Here is a 22,410-nt window from a genome sequence, read left to right as displayed (position 1 = left end):
AATAGACATGAAAGAAATGGTCACAGATGACATGACATGCATACTGAGGTATGAGAGATAATACAACTTGCATGTTGAGGTATGAGAGATGATACGACTTGCATGTTGAGGTATGAGAGATGATATGAGAAGCATATTGAGGTATGAGAGATGATACAACTTGCATGTTGAGGTATGAGAGATGATACGACTTGCATGTTGAGGTATGAGAGATGATATGAGAAACATGTTGAGGTATGAGAGATGATACGACTTGCATATTGAGGTATGAGAGATGATATGAGAAACATGTTAAGGTATGAGAGATGATATGAGAAGCATATTGAGGTATGAGAGATGATATGAGAAGCATATTGAGGTATGAGAGATGATACGACTTGCATATTGAGGTATGAGAGATGATATGAGAAACATGTTGAGGTATGAGAGATGATATGAGAAGCATATTGAGGTATGAGAGATGATATGAGAAGCATATTGAGGTATGAGAGATGATACAACTTGCATGTTGAGGTATGAGAGATGATACAACTTGCATGTTGAGGTATGAGAGATGATATGAGAAGCATATTGAGGTATGAGAGATGATACAACTTGCATGTTAAGGTATGAGAGATGATATGAGAAGCATGTTGAGGTATGAGAGATGATATGAGAAGCATATTGAGGTATGAGAGATGATACAACTTGCATGTTGAGGTATGAGAGATGATATGAGAAACATATTGAGGTATGAGAGATGATACGACTTGCATATTGAGGTATAAGAGATGATACGACTTGCATGTTGAGGTATGAGAGATGACATGACTTGCATGTTGAGGTATGAGAGATGATACGACTTGCATGTTGAGGTATGAGAGTTGACATGACTTGCATGTTGAGGTATGAGAGATGATACGACTTGCATGTTGAGGTATGAGAGTTGACATGACTTGCATGTTGAGGTATGAGAGTTGACATGACTTGCATGTTGAGGTATGAGAGATGACATGACTTGCATGTTGAGGTATGAGAGATGATACGACTTGCATGTTGAGGTATGAGAGATGACATGACTTGCATGTTGAGGTAAGCTTCGCCAATTTGCTAACATTAACTGGCTATATTTAAGTTAGCCTGCTTTTTTTGCTAATGCCAAGTTAGACTAGCATTGATTCCAGCAGGTAACATAAATGTGCGGAATATTGGTTATTTAATTCATGCTATTTTATTTCTGATCAATTCATTAGCAAACTACATAGTGTTAGTCATGCATATGACCAGCAAATGTATGCCAAAATGGCAGTTTCTTTTCAAAATCTTCTAATAAGATTACTTTAAATAAGTAACATTTAATTTTCACATGAAAACATGACAACGAAATTTCATTTCATCAGTTAAACACATTTACTTCTTACTTTTTAACATCTAAGTACATGTAAAAGTAGCAACTTTTTTACTTTCACTTGACTACATGTTTGGCTGGATACTTTCCCTTTTTATTAAGATTTTGACACATTATGTACACTTTCACTTGAGTACTTCTCAGTCCTTTTTTTACCCCCTGAAAAACACCAAGTACATAGGCTACTGAACAAGGGGTCGGTTTAGGACGCACCACACTGCAGTGGTTTTATATTGACAACAGGAGAAAAGACAACACTTCCTGCAGATTTTTGAGATTGAGGGGATCTTCACTGCCACCATCAGCTCTAGAAGTGATATTACAAGCCAAAGGTCAGATGACCACAACTGGAAATCAAAAAGATCCATGTTTCCTGAAGCTGTAATAACTATAATAAACGCAGAGACTTTATTACACAGAGATACGCTTATCACGTTTATTTAGGTTTTGGATTTGTTATGTACTGCGGCTGAACATTAGAACAGTAAAATATAAGTAACACTCATTCCAGTTGAATAACTTTACAGCAGACAAAGGCCACATTGACCGGGACTCCAGACTTGGTTCATGTGGTGTGTACCTGGAATGATTTGGTAGTGTTGTATTTCAAATAACCAAGTAGAGTGCACAGCACAGTTTTGAATGAATGGGGAGGAAGGAGCAAGGAGCAAGAAGAGGGCATTGTTTAAAGTGCTTTCGAACGAGAGTCGAAACCGTCTAGTGCTGAGCTGGGCCATCTGGTACAATCAAAGGTGCTTTGATAAGTGCATTCAGTCAAGAAGATTTACTTCAGCCTAAGGGCAAGTCAACAGGCACATACAATTTATCACATACAGTATTAAAAAAAGAACTCAAAGAGAACAAAAAAACAGCATAGACAGATTTAACTACCTTAGGTTACCTTTGTAGATGCACTATAACCGACAAAATTTGGGGAAACAATTCAAAATATACACAACTTTAAATGAACAAACATCAGAAATGAGATCTAGGATAGTAATAAGACACATTACTTTCATAAAGTAGCTATATACTGTATGTAAGTTTATGTCATTTCCATAAAAGCTGCTAATTTGCTTTGACTAAATTCCGTGCCTGGATATTTTGTGGCACTTTTATTTCTTTTCTGATGGCAAAACACCTCAAGACGTCAATACGGTCGGGTTAAGATTCTCCTTGAACAAATGTATTAATTAAACACAGGCTGGCATCGAGGATTGTTATTCAAGATTAGCAAAACGGTTTCAAACAGATTCCCACAGAATCTCCTTCTCATATAAAAAACTTTTTTTTTTTTTTTTTTTTTTTTAAACAGAGGATAAAACTGAAAACATTACTAAACCACCGATTTAAAAGGTGCTAGCATACAAGCAGAAAATGTACAGTGTCTCTACAGGCTGACATAAGCTTGTGTTAGACAGATGACACGTTACTGGCCTTACAAATTACAGTGCTTTACTTTCTGAAGAACAGCTATAGTGTACATGGATTACTGAAACACACATCCTGATTTTCCCTGAGTCAATAAGGACTGGATTTGATCAGTGCAAACTTGATCATAAGACATCACCTCTATCCTTTTTTTTTTAAAATATATTTATTTGGCTTAATGTAGTGCTTAGCATAGAAACTGATTTTAGGTACACAATATAATAGTACAGATATCAAAATAAAGCACTGTACTAACATTAGCTAGCTAACTAGTCGGCTTCGATAACATGAACGTTACTTCGCTAGCAGTAGTTCGACGTCTGACATTAGGTAGTTCGCCAATATGCTAGCAAACTAGCTAACGTTAGGTAAACTATTTTACTGCGTAATTATAAACAAGCACGGTGACTGTGGCGCTCCCGTCGACATCATCAAAACAATTTATCAAAGCTATGGTGTCAAGACATGGTGTTAAGACAACTTACGTAGTTTAAGCTAATGCAGTAGTAGCATCCTGAAGCAACAAAAAATTATTCAATACCCAATTTTACAATACACCTATGTTTATAGTTATAGTAGTTATTACCAAGCTAACTAGCTATTTAGCTATTTATGTTTAACTATTACGATGACAATAGCCTCCATTATTGTGCTATTATCTAGCTATTTATGCTTAGCTATACCACAGTGCCATCGAATTCTCAATTCTGATTGGTTAAACGGTGTTGATTAATTTTCCATAACTGCAGTTCTGACAGTACTGCTGTCCGTAATTCAAATCGCAGGTTAGTATTAATATGCTCACTCTAATACGGTATTGTTTCTATAGTAACAGCTCATTCACAGGGACTTGCATGACGGACACTCACGTTATCTAAACCTAAGCTTAAAATCTAAACTTTGTAACAGTCTGTAAATGTTCCACCATGGGACAGTCTTCAGTGCATTTTGATTTCTCTGTAACATGACAAACTGCATTTTCCATCTTACGAACTTTAAGACAGAGAAAAAACGAGGCAGCAGAGGGAACGACTTTGTATAGCTGCCATATTGTAAGTGATAACAGGAACTAACTTGTACCATGTATGGTCCACAACATTGAATGTAACTCTAAATGGATAAAAGTATGAAGTGCCTTTTTTTTTTTTTTAAAGAAACTGAAAATTGACAAATTGCTGTGGTATAAGAGGGATAAAACACTTCACCTTTGGGGGTAGTAAGAGCAACTCTGCTTTGCTACAGGCCACATCACATAAACCCATTGTTGATTATTTGCCTAGAACAGTATGTCCCAAAATGTTTTATTCATTATATAACACACTCCTTCAACACATTCTTATATAATAGTAAACTATTCCTAGTTAGCTAGCTTTAGCCACATAGTTCTTCATTTTTGTCATTATTACAAAATGTAGTTCATTTTTCAATCTAGCCCATAAGCAAGATATTTGTGTAATACCAAATCACCTTCATGTAAGCAACGTAGTGATGTGTGTGATCTCTGCAAGTATGTATCAGAGTGGACCACAGTAATGTGTCATTTGTGAACTTTAGGCGAAGAGGAGCCGATTCGCATCCATGTACGCATATATGAGCCATTTTATTTCATCGATGTAGGCATGCTTTTACTCTGGCAAGGTATTTGAATCAAAATGCTTCCATGGAAACCACTTTTCAACATCTGAGCTGTCATAAGTGTGACGTGTGTTTGACTCTCAGCTGTGTGTATGATGAGCAAGACAGGAGGGATCTGCTGCACTGCTGTTCATTGAAGATGTTCTGGATGTAGTCAGGTGTTAATTACCAATCGTAATTGATTAGTAACAATTATTTAAATTCATTTTGAATAACATAGTGCAGTGCATGGAAATGTTATTTTGTTGAATGGTAAGAAACAATTTTAACCATAAAGAGAGCAAACACTGGTCAATATATCAAACTTTGCCTGTTTTTGGGGAAAAAAATGGCAAAGAGCCGTTTGGGAACCGAAAGAGTCGACTCTAATTGATGAGCTGAGCTAAAAGATCTGACTCACTGAAAAAGAGCCAAAGTTACAATCACTAGTGGACCGGCTTGACATGGAAGACCACTACGGCGTCCTTGCCCTTACCTCAAGAGTAAAATCCAGACCAGATCAAGATGTTGTATGTTCAGTTTTCATTCTGTTTTTGAAGCTTCTTGAAAAGGGAAACATAAATGTGAAATAGAACCTTAGTGTCTTGACTCTATATTAGTTTACAATATCCATACATTTAGAATTTTTTTTTTTTTTTTTTTAACATTCGTTTTCAGCTCAGGAAACGAGTGCCATAAATTCCCAGACATTCCAGTCTCTTGCTAATTACACTGCAGAATTAAAATCACGAGCCAGGTCCACTAACAAGGCAGCAAACGTTACAGAAAACTGTCATGTGATCAAGTTTGCGACTGGTTGATCAAATGTAACTTTCGAATTTTACACCTTTCACTCATAAAAATCAGGATGTGCATCGAGACCCTGCTCTACATCTGACATGTGCATGATGTATGTAACTAAAGTGTGTTTAGACATCACGTGAAAATTCCTCTGGAAGCTTGGATTGGTCCAGTACACTCAGAAACACTCAAAAAAAGGCAATGAGAAAATAATATATGAAATTTCTTCAGCACATCACGATAACTGTTCGCTGTCAAAAACAAAGTTAACAAAGTCCGTAGCGGTGGTGAGGTCATCCTCCTCGTCCTCCTCTTCCTCCTCCTCGTCTTCATCCTGAGCTGAAGATCTTGGAGGAAGCAGGCCGTTGTGCTTCAGCATCGAGTCCTTCGAGCCTCTAGTGTGTGCCCTCACACTCAGCTCCCTGCAGTCTGTAACTCCGCTGGCCTGCTTTCCAGCCATCTTTCTCATCTGTCTTTTCTCTAGCCCGTCCTCTTCTTCCTCATCCGATTCGATACGGTTCAGGCTTTTACGCAGTGGCCTCTTTTCCTCATCGGATGCCACAGCGTCTCCTTCCTCGTCTGATTCCTCCTCTTCATCGCTTGTACTTCTTGCTGGTTTTAGTTTGAGCTGTTTGTGCCTCTGTTTGGAGTCTTCCCTCGTGGACTGTCTCTTTCTGCCTCGGTGTCTGCCCCTCGAGTCAGGCTCCTCCTCAGGCTCTGAGTCCTTAGAAATAACAGATGCTGGAATAAAATGCAGAGAAATTAGAATAATATAAAATAACATTAAAAGCTTTAATTGAATGAACTGATGTTTAATATATTTTTTACTTAACCATTAATCTCTGTACTCATAGGACGTTTTAAATTAATTTACACCACAGTGTTGTTGAATTCTCAAATCCTATTGGTCAGAAAATGTTGATTAATTTTCTTTAACAGCAGCTCTGGCAGTAGTGCCGGCTGTAATTCAAATCATACGTTTATATTAATGTGTTTATTCTAATATTGTCTTGTTTCTATAGTAACAGCTCATTCACAGAGATGATCTAAATAATCTAAGCCTAATTATAATCAGAGTAAAAAATATATTTAACAATGAAAAATATAGTCATTGCTCTGGTGAAGATTCCATTAAGGAGATATTTATTTAATACTGCTGGAAGGAGTCTCCAGTGTCAGTGCTTTATAAAAATCAGTAAAGTTTTCCACTACGTGAAAGTCTTCAGGACAGAGAGCTTTGTGTTTTCCAGTTTCTCAGTAATATGACAAGCTGTGTGTTTTTTTTTTGTTGTTTTTTTTTGTCTTATTAACTTCAAGTGAAAGAAAAAGAAAGGTTGGTGAGGAAATGACTGTTTATGAACTTTATTTATTTTTTTTTTTTAAACAGATGTTCCACAACATACCATTCTTTAACTACTAATAAAAACGAATAATTAATAATAAAATCTTCAGGCATGGTATTGACATCACACCACCCCTACATTGACTACTTTCCTGTCGTATTTTACTCCTGACTTCATATATGCAAATTTGCCATTATAAAGTTTGTATTTTTCCCTACAAAGATGACACTATGCAATCTCAATACAGAATTAACGATCTAAATGACACAATTTAGAACCAATTTTGACAGGATACAGTGTGACTCAGGATTGGGCAAACAGTCCAGTTTTGCTCTACTATACTATATCCTAATGTATTTTCCAACAATGGTTGGGAGAAACAAATGTGTTAGGCAATAAAAAAAAAAAAAAACACACTACATACAGACAACTGTTTTGATTCAGTCTCGATTACCAGCCAAATGAACACTGCTTTGAACTGGTGAAGACATTATCACAAATACTGAGATGTGTGCACAGAATTAGAACTGACAGAATTAAAAGCAATGTTTCAACCAAACATGAAATACATATATACAATTCTTGCTTTTATCCTAAATGTCTTTCATTAGCAAAAACATGTTTAGTGTCTTCCTTCCTTGGCTTTTCGCTGAACCTAGAGAATGTATTTAATGTAGGTAACAAGTAAAGGGAAATGTATAGCTACAAGTTCATCATTAGGCAGTCTCCCTGCTAAATAGAGGATAATGGAAGTTCAGAGAGTAAAACAGAGTGGAGAGCTGACTCACTGTTAGAGCTGGAGATTCGGCGGCGACGTGGTGCTTGGTTAGTTTTCCGTTCGGAGGCTTTCTGCGATCCCTCAGACTCGGACGTCTCGCAGTAGTTGATCTGGGCTTTCTGACTGCGCCGTGACCTCCTTCTGCTCATATTCACATCACTGTCACTGACCTCACTGGAGCCCTCTGTGTCTACATCAGGGAGGAAAGACAAAATGCCGTCTGTGTTACTTTAAAAGTTCAATCTTTAGTTAATGGCCCACTTAACTCTAGATTAGATTTACAGTGGATAATAATCCCGTTACGGTTACTCTCTGTGTAGAGTTTCTATGCATGTTTGACATCATGTCAGTGTGAGTTTCCTCTGGGATCTCCGGGTTTCTCCTACCTCCCAAAAACATGATAGTAGGTGGATTGTCTATGCTAAATTTCCCCTAGGTGTAAATCAGTGAGTGTACATGGACTCGTGTCCCATTCAGCGTGTGTCCCCAGGATAGACTCCTGATCTACTGCAACCCTGATCAGGATAAAGCTTACTGAAGACGAATGAATGAATGAAGGAATGAATGAAGGATAATAATGCTACTACTACTACTACTAATAATAATAATAAAAGACTGCTAACAGGAAAATCCTAGCAAACAGGGAGAAAAAACAATTTTACCACAAAACTACTAGAGTATGTTGGTGGACGAGACAGATGTTTTTTTTGTTGTTGTTTAGTAGTGCTCCAAGCAACTGTAACAAAACAGCAAGGCAAAAGGTTGCTGTGCTGCTACACAGTAATGAGCGGCTCCTCCATTTTTCCAACCAAACAGACCACAGTCTCACCCACTTCTTTTCTACTGGTGCACAAGACTGAGATTTGTGAATTACCAGGTCAGAGTTCACCTACCTAAAGTCGGGACAAAGCAAAATGAACTGTAACCAGAAACAAATACGCTCCTTTCACATCCCACGTCTTTTCCCCTTCAGTGAATTCATTTTTCCGTCTGGGAATTTTATTCTTGTTTGTTCTGACTGCTGCTGCAGCAAAGTTTTCAAGTGTCTCCCGTTTCACTGTAGCATAGTGTCAAAAATCATTAATGCCACGGCTAAACCATAAATGTTGGCACCTTTCACAGAGTTAAAACGTAGCTCAAAATATAGTATGTGAAAAAAACTAAAAAAAATATATGCAATTAAATGGATAGTTAAAGAAATATAAATAACAAAATTGTAAATGTAGTTTTTCATATAATAAAAAATATGAATAAAATACATTTATGCTGTAAAAGACATTTACAATGTCCAATAATCAAAGCAAAAAAAAAAAAAAAAAAAAAAAACTAAACTGTGTTACAACCATTACTATAAAATAAAACTATTATGATGAATGTAAAAATTAAACATTAAACATAAACTCAAAGAAATCACACAAATATTAGGAGGTTGTGTGTTCCAAATTTTTAGAGCATAGCAATATAATTGTGACTACAAACCCATCTCTTCCTCCTCTTCCTCCTCCTCTTCCTCCTCTTCCTCCTCCGAAGAGCCTCGGTGGCGTCGCACTGATCTGCGTGTCCTCCTCTTGGTTTTCTGTGCTTGACCGTTCCTGGCTGTTCTCCTGGTTGGAGGCAGACGGTCTCCACTGCTGGAGATGCTGCCTCTCTCACTCCCATCCCAGGATGCAGCTTCAGCATCGCTGCCTCCATCATCTCCCGACACCACAAAATCATCCTCCTCCATACTGGGCTCAAGGAAGGGGTTAGAAGAAATAGGACAGAAAGCAGAAAGGCGTGATTACTGATGTCCGGGGTGTAGCTGTGTGACTCTGTGTTACTGCGCAGATGGTTGTAAGTTCATCTGCTCTTGTGTGAATATCTGATACAAGCTGATACGGTGTGATGTCTCCAAAAAAAAAAAAAAAACCTCACCTGTCACTGAGCTGAAACTCATCCTCGCTCTCCTCCTCATCCAGAGTGCTTTCGCTGTCTAAATCATTAAGTCTCCGGCGGCGTTTCCTCTTGCGTGGAGCAGGAGTTTTCACAGGCTGTCGGATCTCTTTGGCTCCCTCTTTCTCTTCCTGGTCTGTGATAGCGGCCATATCCTTATCAAGACCCACATCTATGGGAAATTACACAAAATACTACAACTTATTCCAAGAACAATGAATAACCTGACATTCTTTTGTCTGCTTGTGCATACACATTTCCCCACCTCCTCCATCTGAATTCTGTACGTCTTCCTCTATTGCTTCATCGATCGCTTCGTCAAAGTCATCAAACCTGGTAATTAAAAAATGAATAAATCAAATGTGATTTATAGCAGGAGAGATAGTCAGGTTTGAGTTCTGTGGCACGCCAAAATCACCTGTAACTAATGGACTTTCTCTTTCGTGTCGATCTCCTCTCCAGGTTCTTACACTTCTTTGCACCTTTTTTCTTCTCTTGTTTTCCGTCCTCTGCATCAGCATCCTGTGGGTAAGAAGAAGAAATGGATTATTAATCTGCCTGGTCAAACTACTGCCCAATTTATTGGTATGAGGTAAAAATATTTTTCTTCATATATTTTTTTTGATGCAAAGGAGAAATCAGCGGTTAAACTGATGACACTGCATGAGTTTTGTATGCATGTAGAGGATAGCGTGAGCAGGACTCATCCGAAGTGGCAGCACAGCACAGACAGCATGTTTGAAGTTACATCTAGACATCTAGACACCGAAGTGGGTGTGGCCTAAACCGGAAGCTTTTTGTTCCATCCTTTTATTCTTTTTGAATTAAAAACTACAGATGTAGAAATGCCAGCACTGTCAGTATTTAATTCTGGCTCTGACAGTTCCTCAACCTCAGCTGCATCACTCGAGTTTATAACCGTCACATAACTGAAAAACCGCAAAGCCCTCTGTCCTGAAAACTTTCTCATAGTCGAGACTCCTTCTATAAATGTTAAATAAATGTTTAGTTACAAAAACAAACAAAAAATCTACACTATGTCTACGATTATACATTTTCTTTGTTAAATAACAGTTAGTTATTAGTCTTAAATGTGCGAGCACTGGCCATACAAAGCCCTATAATTTAACCGTTACTATAGAAACAATAAAGTATCAGAATAAATGCATTAATATAAAGCTGTGTATATTAAATGCATTAATATAAACCTGTGATCTGAATTACAGCCAGCACTACTGTCAGAGCAGCTGTTATGGAAAATCAAACACCACCTTCTGACCAATCAGAATTGAGAATTCAACAACGCTGTGGTATAATTGTTTATTAAAAAAGAGGTGTTATGTGTAACAATTCATTAATTCATTTGTTTTTAAATATTTTCTCCAACAGAGTATTATATAAATACATGCTAAACAAGAGTGTGTATAACTGAAATGTACTTACTGGATTGGGTATGATGTTCTCCACACTGATTCCCACATAGACCAGGCGCTCACGCCTACAGACACGAAAACATGGGTGAAAACTTGCAGGTCTGAACTAGTATACACACTGACAAACTGACAAAATATAGGAAAACCACAGAGGTCAAACAGGCAAACAGTGTTTGTCAGGAGTGTGTGTGTGTGTGTGTGTCTGCGTGTGTGTGTGTCTGTTGCGTGGGGTATCTGCACCTCCTCTCAGCTCTTTCCCGTTTCTTCAGAGCCGTGTCCAGGTTCTGCAGCTGTTCCTCCAGCCTATCACACAGCAGCTTCTGAAAATCACATAGCACAGCTATTCACACGCTATGCTTGCACTTACTGTACAATTACAATAAAGTAAATAAACCTCTCTGCTATTTTTTTTTTTTAAACTGGTGAATATTTAGTCCTGCATGCAGACTATTTTATAGTTTATCTACGAAAAATGTTTAATGAAAATGAAACATGGATGTTTAGACCCAAAAACCAAGCCAACTACCAAAAACATCAGAAAAATAGTTTGGGGGGGGAGGAGAGACGGAACGGACCTAATTTGAAGAAGGCAGTGTATGCCATATGAAGAAGAAAGCTGTTCAAGGATTAGACAGAGGTTCTAGCAGTTAAAAGGCTGAGCCTGCAAGTTATTAGAGAATATTTATGCCACTGGGACACCAAACTTCTAAGCTGATATATTTTCAACTAAGATCTTAACATTTAACACTATTTGAACTTTTTTTTCTACACCTGATAACAAAAGAATAGCTATTAAACCTAACATACTAAATGTCTTGTTTCTTTGTGTTCTAAGGGTATACAAACATTTGCACTCTGTCTTTGCAGTTCTGTCTTAGGACAAACAAACGTTATATGCCATTATACAACAGACACACACACATACACACACACACACCCACCACCCACACACACACACACACACGAGTGCTCATATTTAGCGCTGAGACGTTTCACTGAGACGTTTGTGTCTTTGTATCACTCCACTTGTCTGCGTTTGCTTGCGTTTAAAAATCCAACTGTAGCAACAGTCCCGCTGAAACTGCTACTACAGTAGAGTTAGCGACATCAAATGGCAAATGATACATTTTTAATCAATGTTTAATCAATTTAATAAATAACTTCTGACTTAAAATATCAGTCAGATTCGTTAGATGAAGATGAAAAGGAAGAAGGGAAGCCATTTTCTCCAGATGCACCTTTAACAGGAATGTACAAATCATTGTGGTTAGCTAGTGCACAAATCATTGTGCACTAGCTAACCAGCTAGCTGACGGGCTGCCAGTGAGTGTGGCTTCTTTGGGATCCTTTTCCGTTTGTGGAGCAAAAATAAACATAGTATTTGGCCATATTGTGTCTGAAATGTCACTTACTCGATATTAATTTCTTATTTACAAAATTGTTGTAGAAAAGCAATATCGTGCTCGCAATCGTGCTGTTATACTGATGATGGAGCACAGACTTTGTGTCACTACTCACATGCTGACACGGAGGGCAGAACCACTCTCCATCAGGAATGATCATCAGAGGAGGTCGCAGGCATGCCGTGTGGTAGCCACTGTCGCACCGGTCACAGAGAAGAATCTGAAAAAACCATTGACATTAGATGATTATATGGAATTAGGGTGTTTGATGGACAGGATGTCGATTCTACTATTTAATACGCTTTTGCAATTTCACTGTTGATTGTCACAGTTCAGGACAATTCCACCTTTAATTTGTATAATTTTCAGCAGACAAAAATTAAAAATCGTAAAAATTCTTTGGTCGTGAGTTGAAATCAAGGTCCAACACATATTGTCATGTTAATGTGCAGTGACAAAGTTCCTGGTAGTGTCAGAAATCTCAGAGTGTGAGAGCTGCTATGACACTCATCTAAAAGCCACCAACAGGATGACAGCAGAGGATTATGCAAAACTCACGGAACAGCTACGAATACGATAGTGGTAACTGCGAAACAAAAATGATTAAATCGCTTAATATAAAACGTTCACATTGATTAATGTAGCAGCTTTCATGCCCGGACACTCATACACAGTTGGAAAGATACCATGCATGCTTTTGGACAATAAAAATATCCTTATTACTTGAAGCTCACTTTGAAGAATGGACATTCCATGTTGTCCTCTTTAAGCTATCCATGTACGGCTCCAAACTCCGCCTCTTCACCTTTTAAAACGTGTTTTCTCCAGGCATAACATTGCTACTATTATACTGAGGGCTTTGTTCTATTTATGCAACCCTGCTTTCCTGTACAAGCCCAGATCACTGCGCTGATCGATTATGAAAGTAGAATGCAGCAGGTCTATCATTAGAGGATCTTCATGGTATGACGTGGAGAAGACGTGTTAGTGCGGTCTGTTATAGAATTTGTGTATAGCACTGTGAGCCTGTACTGCTTTACTGTCCCTAACCTGCAAATTAAAACTATTTTCCATCAAGCTACAACTTGCTGGTGTTTGCTGTGAAACTCTTAAAGAGTTCCTTAAGAACCTGCACTCCAACTATTTATTCTGTAAATGTGTTAACGAGGAATGAAATGGGTGTGTGGCCTACCAGTTCAGGGTGGTTTGGGAGGCCGCAGTGTTTACAGGCATCTTCAGGTGGAGCTTCCTCTGAATGCTGTGAATCCAACTCACTTTTCTCGTCATCTCTCTCAGACTTGCTCTCACATACTGCGTCTCCGCCTAGAGTGACTTCAGTTTTGCGAGTTTTTGAAGGTTTCGACCAACGAGGCCGTCTGTGTCGTCGTTTCCCCTGAAATGTGTATGAGACAGATATATTGAAGACTTTTAGCATGGTTTTAATGATAAGAAATATTCTGTATTGACACATGAATAGCTTATTACCTTAGTAGATTTGATTTGTCCATCTGAGGTGATTTTCTTGTGCAGGTCCCTCTTGTGAAGCGCTCTCTCCTCTTCCTGATCTATGTGCTCTTCCACCTCCCGTGCTGCAGAGGGCGCCGTGTGTTTCCGCTCCTGAATCTCTGCCAGCTTGGGACTGGGTTTGCAGATTCTGGCCGACCTGCGGAGCTCAGGGGTTCGTCTATGCAGCGGGATCTTGATCTTGAGACGAATCCCCTCCTTCTGAAGCTCAGAGGACACTTCCTCCTCACCGAGTTTATTCCGATCCTCCCCGGATTGCGACTTGAACTTGGCTTTATCAGAGCGCTTTTTTCTGGAACTTTTAAATCCTTTGCTGTCATTTTCTTCTGCAGCTTTAACACGCTCTGTCATATCACCTGTTCCTCCATCGGGGAGTGTTGTCGCTTTAGCCTTCCTACTTCCAGCCAGCTCTTCTGCACTACCCGCCTCTTCCAGCTTTGCTACTGTTTCCTGCTCAGTGCTAGACCTAATAACCGACTTCCCGTCACTATACTCCTTTTCGCCATCTGCTGGTAAAGCTAACAATAACGCAGCTCGCTCCTTAGCATCTGCTCCAAGAGCCTTTACTTTGGTGTCACTCTCTGCATGCTCAACTCTGAGTGTCATCTCTTCACTCATGCTCGAATGATGAGTGGCCTGGGAAATACTTGGCTTTCTAACTAGAACTGACTGCCTTATGTTCTCAGGATGTGTCACCTCAGTCTTAAAGCTCTTCACATCACGATCCTCATGCAGTCCGTTTCTATCCTTTGCGGGATTTCCTGAGCCATCGGGCGCAGGAAATGTTTGCTTTCTCTCAATTGGGCCCATAATCACACCAAAACCTACATACTGTTCTCTTTTATTCGGAGGTATGACCCTGTCAGGGACACATTCGCTGCTTTGTACCTGTGAGTTTTCTATAAGAACCGGAGGTGGTGCCATTTTCTTTTCTCCAGTGTGCTCCATTGCTGCTGGGTTGCGTACAATTATGCCACCCACAGAAACACTGCCATTGCTGTTATTGTTATTGTTTATGTGGCTGTAATGACTGTTGTCATAGCCATCGCTTCTTTTCAGCTCCCTCTTTTTCAGTGGTATCTTAGCCTGCTGGTCACTTTTCATGGCCCTCTCGAAATCTTCTGCCGTTCTCTCTTTCTTGTCCTTATAGGAATCTGTCTTTGCTGGAAGTTCCTGTTTGATGGAGCCAGGCGCCATGACGACCGAGATGGCGTTCCAGTGTCGAGGTGAATCCCTTGGCTCGTCCTTGATGAGGCTCTTAATTGTGCTCACTCTGTTGTCTATAACAGGAGTCTGGTCCAATTTGGGTGTTTCGGTGCCAACCGCTTTCAGCTCAAGCTCTTCCTTTCGCTCTTGTTCTAGTTTAAGTGGCCCAGCAGATCCTTTTTTTTTAATTTCACACACTGTCTGACTTTCTTCTTTGAGAGATTTGTCAGAATTTACATTTACATTGCTCAAGGTAATTGGCTTGCTTTCTTCTTCGGATGCACACTCCACCTTAGCAGCCTTGTTCATGACTTTAAGTTCACCTTAGGGGAAAAATATTTACAACAGACGCAGATTCAAGTCACACATAAACACAGATAGCAATAAACAGATGATAAAGTGAAATTGTGACCCATGGCAAGAACAGTAATAGAAGCCATACATAAAACAGGAACATAATTATTCAGTAAGTACGGGAACATAGAGTACTGTGTGGTGTTTTATTACCTCCACAGCTTTTCTCGTCTCCTGGGCTGCCAGAAGTACCATCGTGTCGCTCCTCATCTGTCACTGCTGGTTCTATCTTAGCTTTAAGGAGCTCCAAAATGTCTGCTAACTCATTCCTATTCCTGTTAAGACAAATGATATTGCTTTGCCAATGACTCAGCTTTTAATAATTGTGTAGAAGTAAATGCGAACTCAAGGCCCTCAAGGCCTACTTTTAGATTCACTATATGTCTGTCTTTAAGAAAAAAAGACACTATGCTATTGCAGGATTATGACTTAAAGCACAGTTCTAGCCAAATATAAATGTACAGTTTACTCCAGATGTGGCTGATGAGCCAAGAAATGGCTGGATTTCACTGTTTATTTCTTCAAGTTCTTTAAGCAGCTAACAAGTAATGGACATCTATCTCACGCAAAATCTCTGTCAAAACCTTCTAATACTTCTTTAAGTAAGGAAAAATACAAGACAGGATGTGCTATTCTAGAAAAATAATCAACAGTGGGGTGGTGTGATCTGTTAGTGTTAAGTTGTTACTATGGAAACAACAATGTATTAATATACTGTAAATGTGCGATTTGCCTTACAGCCTAACTACTGTCTGAGCCATGCTGTTCTAGAAAATTAACCAACACTTTCTGACCAATCAGATTCGAGGATTCAACAGCCCTGTGGTAGAAATCTTTCTAATCTAATTTTAAATTAAATAATTTTGCAAAACAGCAGAGACAGATTTACTAAATCAAATTTGAAGTGGAAATATATTGCACTAATCTGCACAGCTTCCAGTTTTCCATTACAATTCCATTGCGAGGTAGGATCAGGGGGGCAAAATGATACGAAAAGAGGCTTTGTTGATTTTTATTATTTAAAAACTGCCTTTTGTGGCATGTGATTCACAACAAAATTTGACGTAAATTTTACGCTACGTAAGCGTCGGACTAAAGAAACAAAAGATGCCAAATTTTGTTTTGGCTGATCGTTCACATTTAGGGTAAGAAGTCGTCTGTGTGCATTTCCTTTTTGGCCAAACTATTTCTTTAATAATGAAAAAAAGATGATCTTATAACTACCCAGTACCTAATCCCAAGAACGTCCCTGTGTGGCATTTTTGAATGTACATTTTAAAATGTCAGTGCTCAGTCTGGACAATATTAGTCTTCTGATTTATAACATTTAGCATTCCCAATACTAGATAGAGTACCAGGTGCCAGGATTGGGGTCAGTCTGAGTATGGACATCAGCACATCTCTCTTTCTGTTTCCTTCACAGTGATGAGTGAATGAGTGATGAGACTCTTGCTTCTTCACTGCTTACCTGACAATGCACCTCCAAGACGACCCATCCAGATCGTCCTGCTCCTCCACGTAGAGCCGCACGTTCTGGTCTTGGTCCAGTTGGAACCAGTACAGGAGCCCCTCCTTATCTCTGCCGATTGGCTGTAGGCGCATCTGTTCTGGGTCTTCCTCGTTCACTGCCGTCTTAAATTTGAGGTTGTCATCAAACTGGCTTTCACACAAATACTGTAAAACAGACAAGCAATCAAGCACAAGTAATGTATTGTACTACGTTTGGATCTGTTACTATTACTGTGTATTGTATAATATTGGTCTCTGTCCCTAGTTCGATTCTGAGTTCAGGTTACTGTCTATGTTGACGTTCACATGTCCTCAGGTTTCCTTTCTTCTGCCGGTTAGTGAACTGGCTATGCCATGGTGCCCAGGGACAGACTGACATCTCGCTCAGGGTGTATTCCTACCTTGTGTCCACTATTCCCAGGATTGGGTCCTGACCAGGATAAAGGGATTACTGAAGAATGAATGATAAGTATGGGCATCGTTTATAAGTATTAAACAAAAATAACCAAACTAAGTACATTTTACTATGATCATCACTATATTCATTCATTCAGTCACCGTCAGCAACCACTTTATCCGGGTCAGAGTCAGGGTGGATCCAGAGCCTATCCTGAAAACACTGAGCGTAAAGCGGGATATACGCCATGCACACACACACACCTTCACACCTAGGGGCAATTTAGACTAGCCAGTCCAGCTTTTTTTGGAGGTAGAAGGAAATTGGAGAACCAGGATGAAACCTACATGGACATGGGAACAACAAATCTCCATTCAGACAGTAACCCAAGCTCAGGATCGAACTGAGGAGCCTGGAGCTGTGAGGAGGCAACACTACCCACTGCTCCACCATGCTGCCCACTATATTCATATAAAATCAGGATATAATCACCTTGTATTACTACATACATTACTACATACACTCAGAAAAAGAACATTCTCAGAGTTCTACAACGGTTTTCAAACATTTTTTCTCACAGCGCTAAATAATCTGTAAATAATGTAAATATTTTATAGACTGTTTATAGTTGCCAGCTCCTTTCGAAGCAGCACCTTAAGGATGTCGGTCTTGCACTCCATGGACATTTCTGGGTATCCTTTCCTCTCCAGCTCCCAGGCCCAGGTACTGTTGAACTCCTGACACACCTGCGTTAAAAAAAACAAAAACAAAAACAGACGAGGCAAGATTTTGCACAAGATGAAATATAGACCAACAAATCATGGACACTACACACATACCTATTAGACATATGGATTTTAACTACATCAGGCAAACAGTACTAAGTACTAAATGCTTCATTTACCTTAACAAGATACTTCTCCCATCTGTCTGACGTCACTGACTTGCCAAGTTTGCGAAGTAACTTGACATGGAGCTCAACAAGAGGCTGTGGAACTACAAAGTCCCACAAAGATGATCAATAAATCAATAACACGTCAGTCATGAATTACATGGAAATTCATGCATACGGTTGAGTGCAAAAGTTTTTGTACCCTTAAGACAAAGACATTTATTGTGGTCCTTTCAAAATAATTTCAAAAAGAGGTATATTTTACTTAGAATAAGTAGAGCATAATCTGCTTTTTATGCATTATTCAGATAGAAATCCAGTTGTGTCATCTATTAGGTAGTCATTTAATGGTTGCAATATTTCTGCAAGGAAACAATCAGCCCCGCCGTCACGGGGAAACAACCAGGGAAGCTTCCTCAAAACAGTGGGAGAGGAACGTGTAGTAGTTTGTAGTCATGCATAATAAAACCAACAGAAATGTGTCTATTTGATCACACTATGATGGTCAAAAATGTAGGTCTATGTGTCATTTGCAGCTCATCAGATAAGTTAATATTTCCCCTATTTTGTAAAATGGTCTGGTGCGTTTTCACCATAAGGATAATTAGAGACATTGTTTATTATGCAGGGGGTCTCTGGTTATTAGTCACTTTTTATTAAGGTTACTAATATGTATTAATAATAATAATAATAATAATAATAATAATAATGTGTATTCTCATTAACCTTCTGATATATGACATGTTACATGAGATATAGTGTTATAAAAATTTTATAAACCACTATTTTAAGATTATCTGACAAAGCACAGCCATTTTAGCCTGTGTGTGAGAAATGGTGTATGAAACATAAAATTAATATCTGTGCAAAGAAAAAAAAACTGTGGAAAGGAAGTTTGACTAAGAAGTTGTGCGCATGCGCAGTAGAGACGGCCGGCGGCTCTGTCCTGTTTGTCACAATGTTGCTAGCTAAAACTGAATGTAAACACAAGCCCCATTTAAAAGTATCTACACTCAATAAAACCGTAAACTGTGCTATGTTCATAATGCTGTTATTGGGAAAACCACAGTCAGTGACTGCCAGTGTATATACTGAGGAAATATTTTGGCCAAGATTAGGATGTTGAGTTAGAAAACAGGAGAGCAAGCAGCAGCAACAAACCCAGTGGAAAAATTCCACCTGACAGTTAGCTAGCGGGAATGAGATGCTAGTTAATGTTGACCAGAAACAGCCGAGAATTAACTTAAAACAAATACTCTAACGAAGCACATAAAACAAGTGAGGCACATCATTATACGTGGGGTTTATTCTTAACTTCACACATCCCAGAATAATGGCCTTCTAGTTTGTTATAACGGAAGAACAAATCCAGAAAACTAGCATGCTAGCCAAGAGCTGCTTCTCAGTCCTTTAGCTAGTGACTGTGCTGCACTGTTTCCTGCTGTAATACACCAGCTCTTTAATAAGCCCTTCGCCTTGTTACAGTGTGTGTTAGAGCTGGGGAAGGATCAAATGTGGAGTTAATGCGGTGTAAGACACTGAACTAGAGCAGCACCCCGGTGATGATGATGATGATGATGGTGGTGATGGAGAGACCCTCTTTATACACATCCCCGACGTAGTAGCAAAATGTCCTTTTATCCCCTCACCTGATGATGTATCCTGCAAGTATCCCTCCATCTGCGGGAAAGTCATTTCGGGCAGATCCAGAGCAGCACCGTATCGCTCTAAAAACGAGCACACGACGGCAAAGCTCGGACATAAACCCGGAGGAAGACCCGCTGGAGCTACCGGAGCAGCCATTTTCCCTACCCGGGTTACAGTATAGAGTGAGATTAAAGCCGGGGAGGACCGAGGCCTGCCCACAATTCACCGCGACGGGGAAAACATCGTTACCAGATCGCGTTGTGGATCACTCGGTGATTACAACTTTCAGAAAATGCGTCATGCATAAACCGATTTGGTGATGTAAAGTGTTGTGGCTAGCAATAATCCAGCAATCAAGACAGCACCAGCAACCTTGTTTCAGTGCTGCGCCGCTGAAATACCACAAATCCCATTATAATGTTTCTGCATTTTATCATTTAACAGTATTAATGATCAATAATTACTCTCATGAACCCTTGCTGACAAGGAAGAGGATGGAAACCATGCCGTCTCCAAGTGGGCGTTATCTTTCTCCCACCGGTATTTTAATAAACCCCGCCTTCCTGCGCTGCGACCGGCTCGCTGGGAATCTGTCCAATCCGCGGCCTGCCTGTGTCACGATTACTAGCCAATAGAATACATAGGTGTGTCCCTACGTCATCGCCGGGGCCGGAAGTAAATTTCCAATACGATGAATGAGCTACGGATAGCTGTCGTTACTAAGACAGATTCGTTCCTGAATTTCCCATGCTATGCAAAGCCATATTAAGATAAATAAATGTCTTGATAAGATCTAAAAATGTAAAGATTTTAAAATTTGTAGTTCATTTATGCGAACTACATGTCCCTTAGAGCAACACCCTTAGAGTCGTGAGACGGTGTTGTCACATCCGGGCACTTTGACTGTACATCGTTAGCTAGCTATTTAAGATTAATCACAATTTTCACCATTGCCAAAGCAATTGCATCATTATATCACTATAGTATAACTAATCAATATATTATAACATATAAAGTATTTATCCAAGCAGCACCACGGGCTTTCTAGGAAAAACTAGCCACATACTGCCACAAGTCGTTTGTTAGCCTCCGAAGGCAATTAGGCGATAAAGTTCCACCTGATTGGATGCTGGTCATGACGTAGGCGAGTGGGCGTGTTAGTAGTCACGGCCATATTTATTATTATAGTTGGGCAGTCCAACAAGGGTAAAGTTACATATCCAACGCGACAGGTTGATTCTAGCAAGAAGGCTGAACCGCCATATACTGGGGTAAACAATGTCTTTATCTGCATGAAACTAGTCTGTTGTCTGAAGAAAGCTGTCTCTTTCCTGTTGTGATAGTACTAAAGTCTCCCCCTTACTCTTAGGACTAGATAGCTCAAGTCATAAAATGTCATTTATTCAGTTACAGGAGAGAGCAGTCATGTCATCTCCAGAAATTGCGTCTCTGTCCTGGGGCCACATAAAGGTCAAAGGTTGTGCCTCTTCCTACAAAGACTGCAAGGTGTGGCCAGGTGGCAGTCGGGAATGGGACTGGAGAGAGACTGGGACAGATGTGAGTGCCAGTTCACTTCAGGAGCAACTAACTGAGCTTGCAATGCTTCCCTTTGCTCACATTAAACAGACATTTGCCTCTGTCAGCACTGATGCATTTCAGTTTCAATTCCAGAAAACCCCTCATGATGCCACATCTTGGAGAGAGAAGTTATTTTTAAGGGGCAAAATTGTGTGAGAGTTGAATTTTTGCCACTTACACACTCATAAACTAATGCCTGCAAGGGATAATGCAGAAGAAAGCCACTACCAGAGAAGCAAATTATATATATAGATAGATAGATAGATAGATATATTAACATCCCAGAAGCTGCATGATCTATTAACATAATGCATGTTGGGTGTTGTAATGCTTAGGCACTGATTGACCAAAATACAAAAATTGTGATCAATTCTAAATGCTAAGTAATTAACTTTGCTACAGAAAATAAGAAATAACATTAAAAATTAGTTGTATACCCTAAGTTTCCTTCAGAGATACCCACAATTTCTGTACAAGTCACTAACGCAGCAATTTCTTTAAGACTGGTGTGTTTCCAAATATACAGTCTTAAATGTGAGCCTATCAATTAGGTAGTAATTATGTTTTAGAATACCACAGAAACAGGAATGCACTATTTTAAATGCCATGCGTATCTCAGCATTATCCAGGTGTCCAGCCAGCCGACCTGGAGGAAATCCTGAGGAAAGGAGTTCAGACGCTGGTCATAGGAAGAGGAATGAGTGAAGCATTACAGGTGATTTCAACAACCGGTCTTAAAACATAGCCAGACAAAATATTAAGAGATTAATACTCGCCTGAGGTTTTTTTTTTTTTCTAACCTCTGGATGGTGTGAGTGGAAACTGGATTAACGGTTATGTCTTGCTGCCACAGGTGCCTCCCTCCACAGTGGAACATGTGAAGAAACAGGGTGTGGATGTGAAGGTACTGCAGACTGAGAAGGCTGTGAGAGAGTACAACATCCTTGCAGGACAGGGGGCTAAAGTGGGAGGAGTTTTCCATTCCACTTGCTGAAGATGCCGAGCCAACTGTACGGTGCCTTACATCTCAGCTGTTAAAAAAACGTTCAAAATCTAAAGCATTGCACTAACCTTTGTTATTTGGTTGCCATGAAAATGTTGTTAAAATATTCTTCAGTTCTTTACAAATTACAGAATTTACGACAAACAAAAGACAAACTTTTATTACATGGAAAAACTAC

At 39.5% G+C, this 22,410-nt stretch overlaps 2 protein-coding genes across 3 annotated transcripts; one reads left to right on the top strand and one right to left on the bottom strand.

Moving 5' to 3' along the window:
* Positions 1-1,809: 1,809 nt before the first annotated feature.
* Positions 1,810-20,502, bottom strand: rsf1a (remodeling and spacing factor 1a). The gene is made up of 16 exons (XM_026914024.3): positions 19,654-20,502; positions 18,017-18,108; positions 17,766-17,858; positions 16,675-16,880; positions 15,360-15,481; positions 13,608-15,175; positions 13,315-13,515; positions 12,238-12,342; positions 10,960-11,039; positions 10,730-10,784; positions 9,705-9,808; positions 9,552-9,619; positions 9,269-9,458; positions 8,834-9,081; positions 7,365-7,544; positions 1,810-5,974 (listed from the first exon to the last, which is right to left on the bottom strand). The coding sequence occupies exons 1-16, from the start codon at positions 19,805-19,807 to the stop codon at positions 5,469-5,471; spliced, it is 3,972 nt and encodes a 1,323-aa protein (XP_026769825.2). The 5' UTR covers positions 19,808-20,502; the 3' UTR covers positions 1,810-5,468.
* A 262-nt stretch (positions 20,503-20,764) lies between these two features.
* On the top strand, positions 20,765-22,409 carry aamdc (adipogenesis associated, Mth938 domain containing). Of its 2 annotated transcripts, none has more exons than XM_026914029.3 (4): positions 20,765-20,922; positions 21,059-21,208; positions 21,849-21,944; positions 22,083-22,409. In XM_026914029.3, the coding sequence occupies exons 2-4, from the start codon at positions 21,077-21,079 to the stop codon at positions 22,221-22,223; spliced, it is 369 nt and encodes a 122-aa protein (XP_026769830.1). In that variant the 5' UTR covers positions 20,765-20,922; positions 21,059-21,076; the 3' UTR covers positions 22,224-22,409. The 2 variants fall into 2 exon arrangements, with proteins under 2 accessions (XP_026769830.1, XP_026769832.1); XM_026914031.3 differs by having other exon boundaries at positions 20,783-20,922; positions 21,065-21,208.
* The last annotated feature ends 1 nt before the right edge of the window (position 22,410 follows it).

Source organism: Pangasianodon hypophthalmus, chromosome 6 (assembly GCF_027358585.1).
Source record: "Pangasianodon hypophthalmus isolate fPanHyp1 chromosome 6, fPanHyp1.pri, whole genome shotgun sequence".
NCBI classification, from domain to species: Eukaryota; Metazoa; Chordata; class Actinopteri; order Siluriformes; family Pangasiidae; genus Pangasianodon; species Pangasianodon hypophthalmus.
This window is presented reverse-complemented; position numbering and strand designations above follow the sequence as displayed.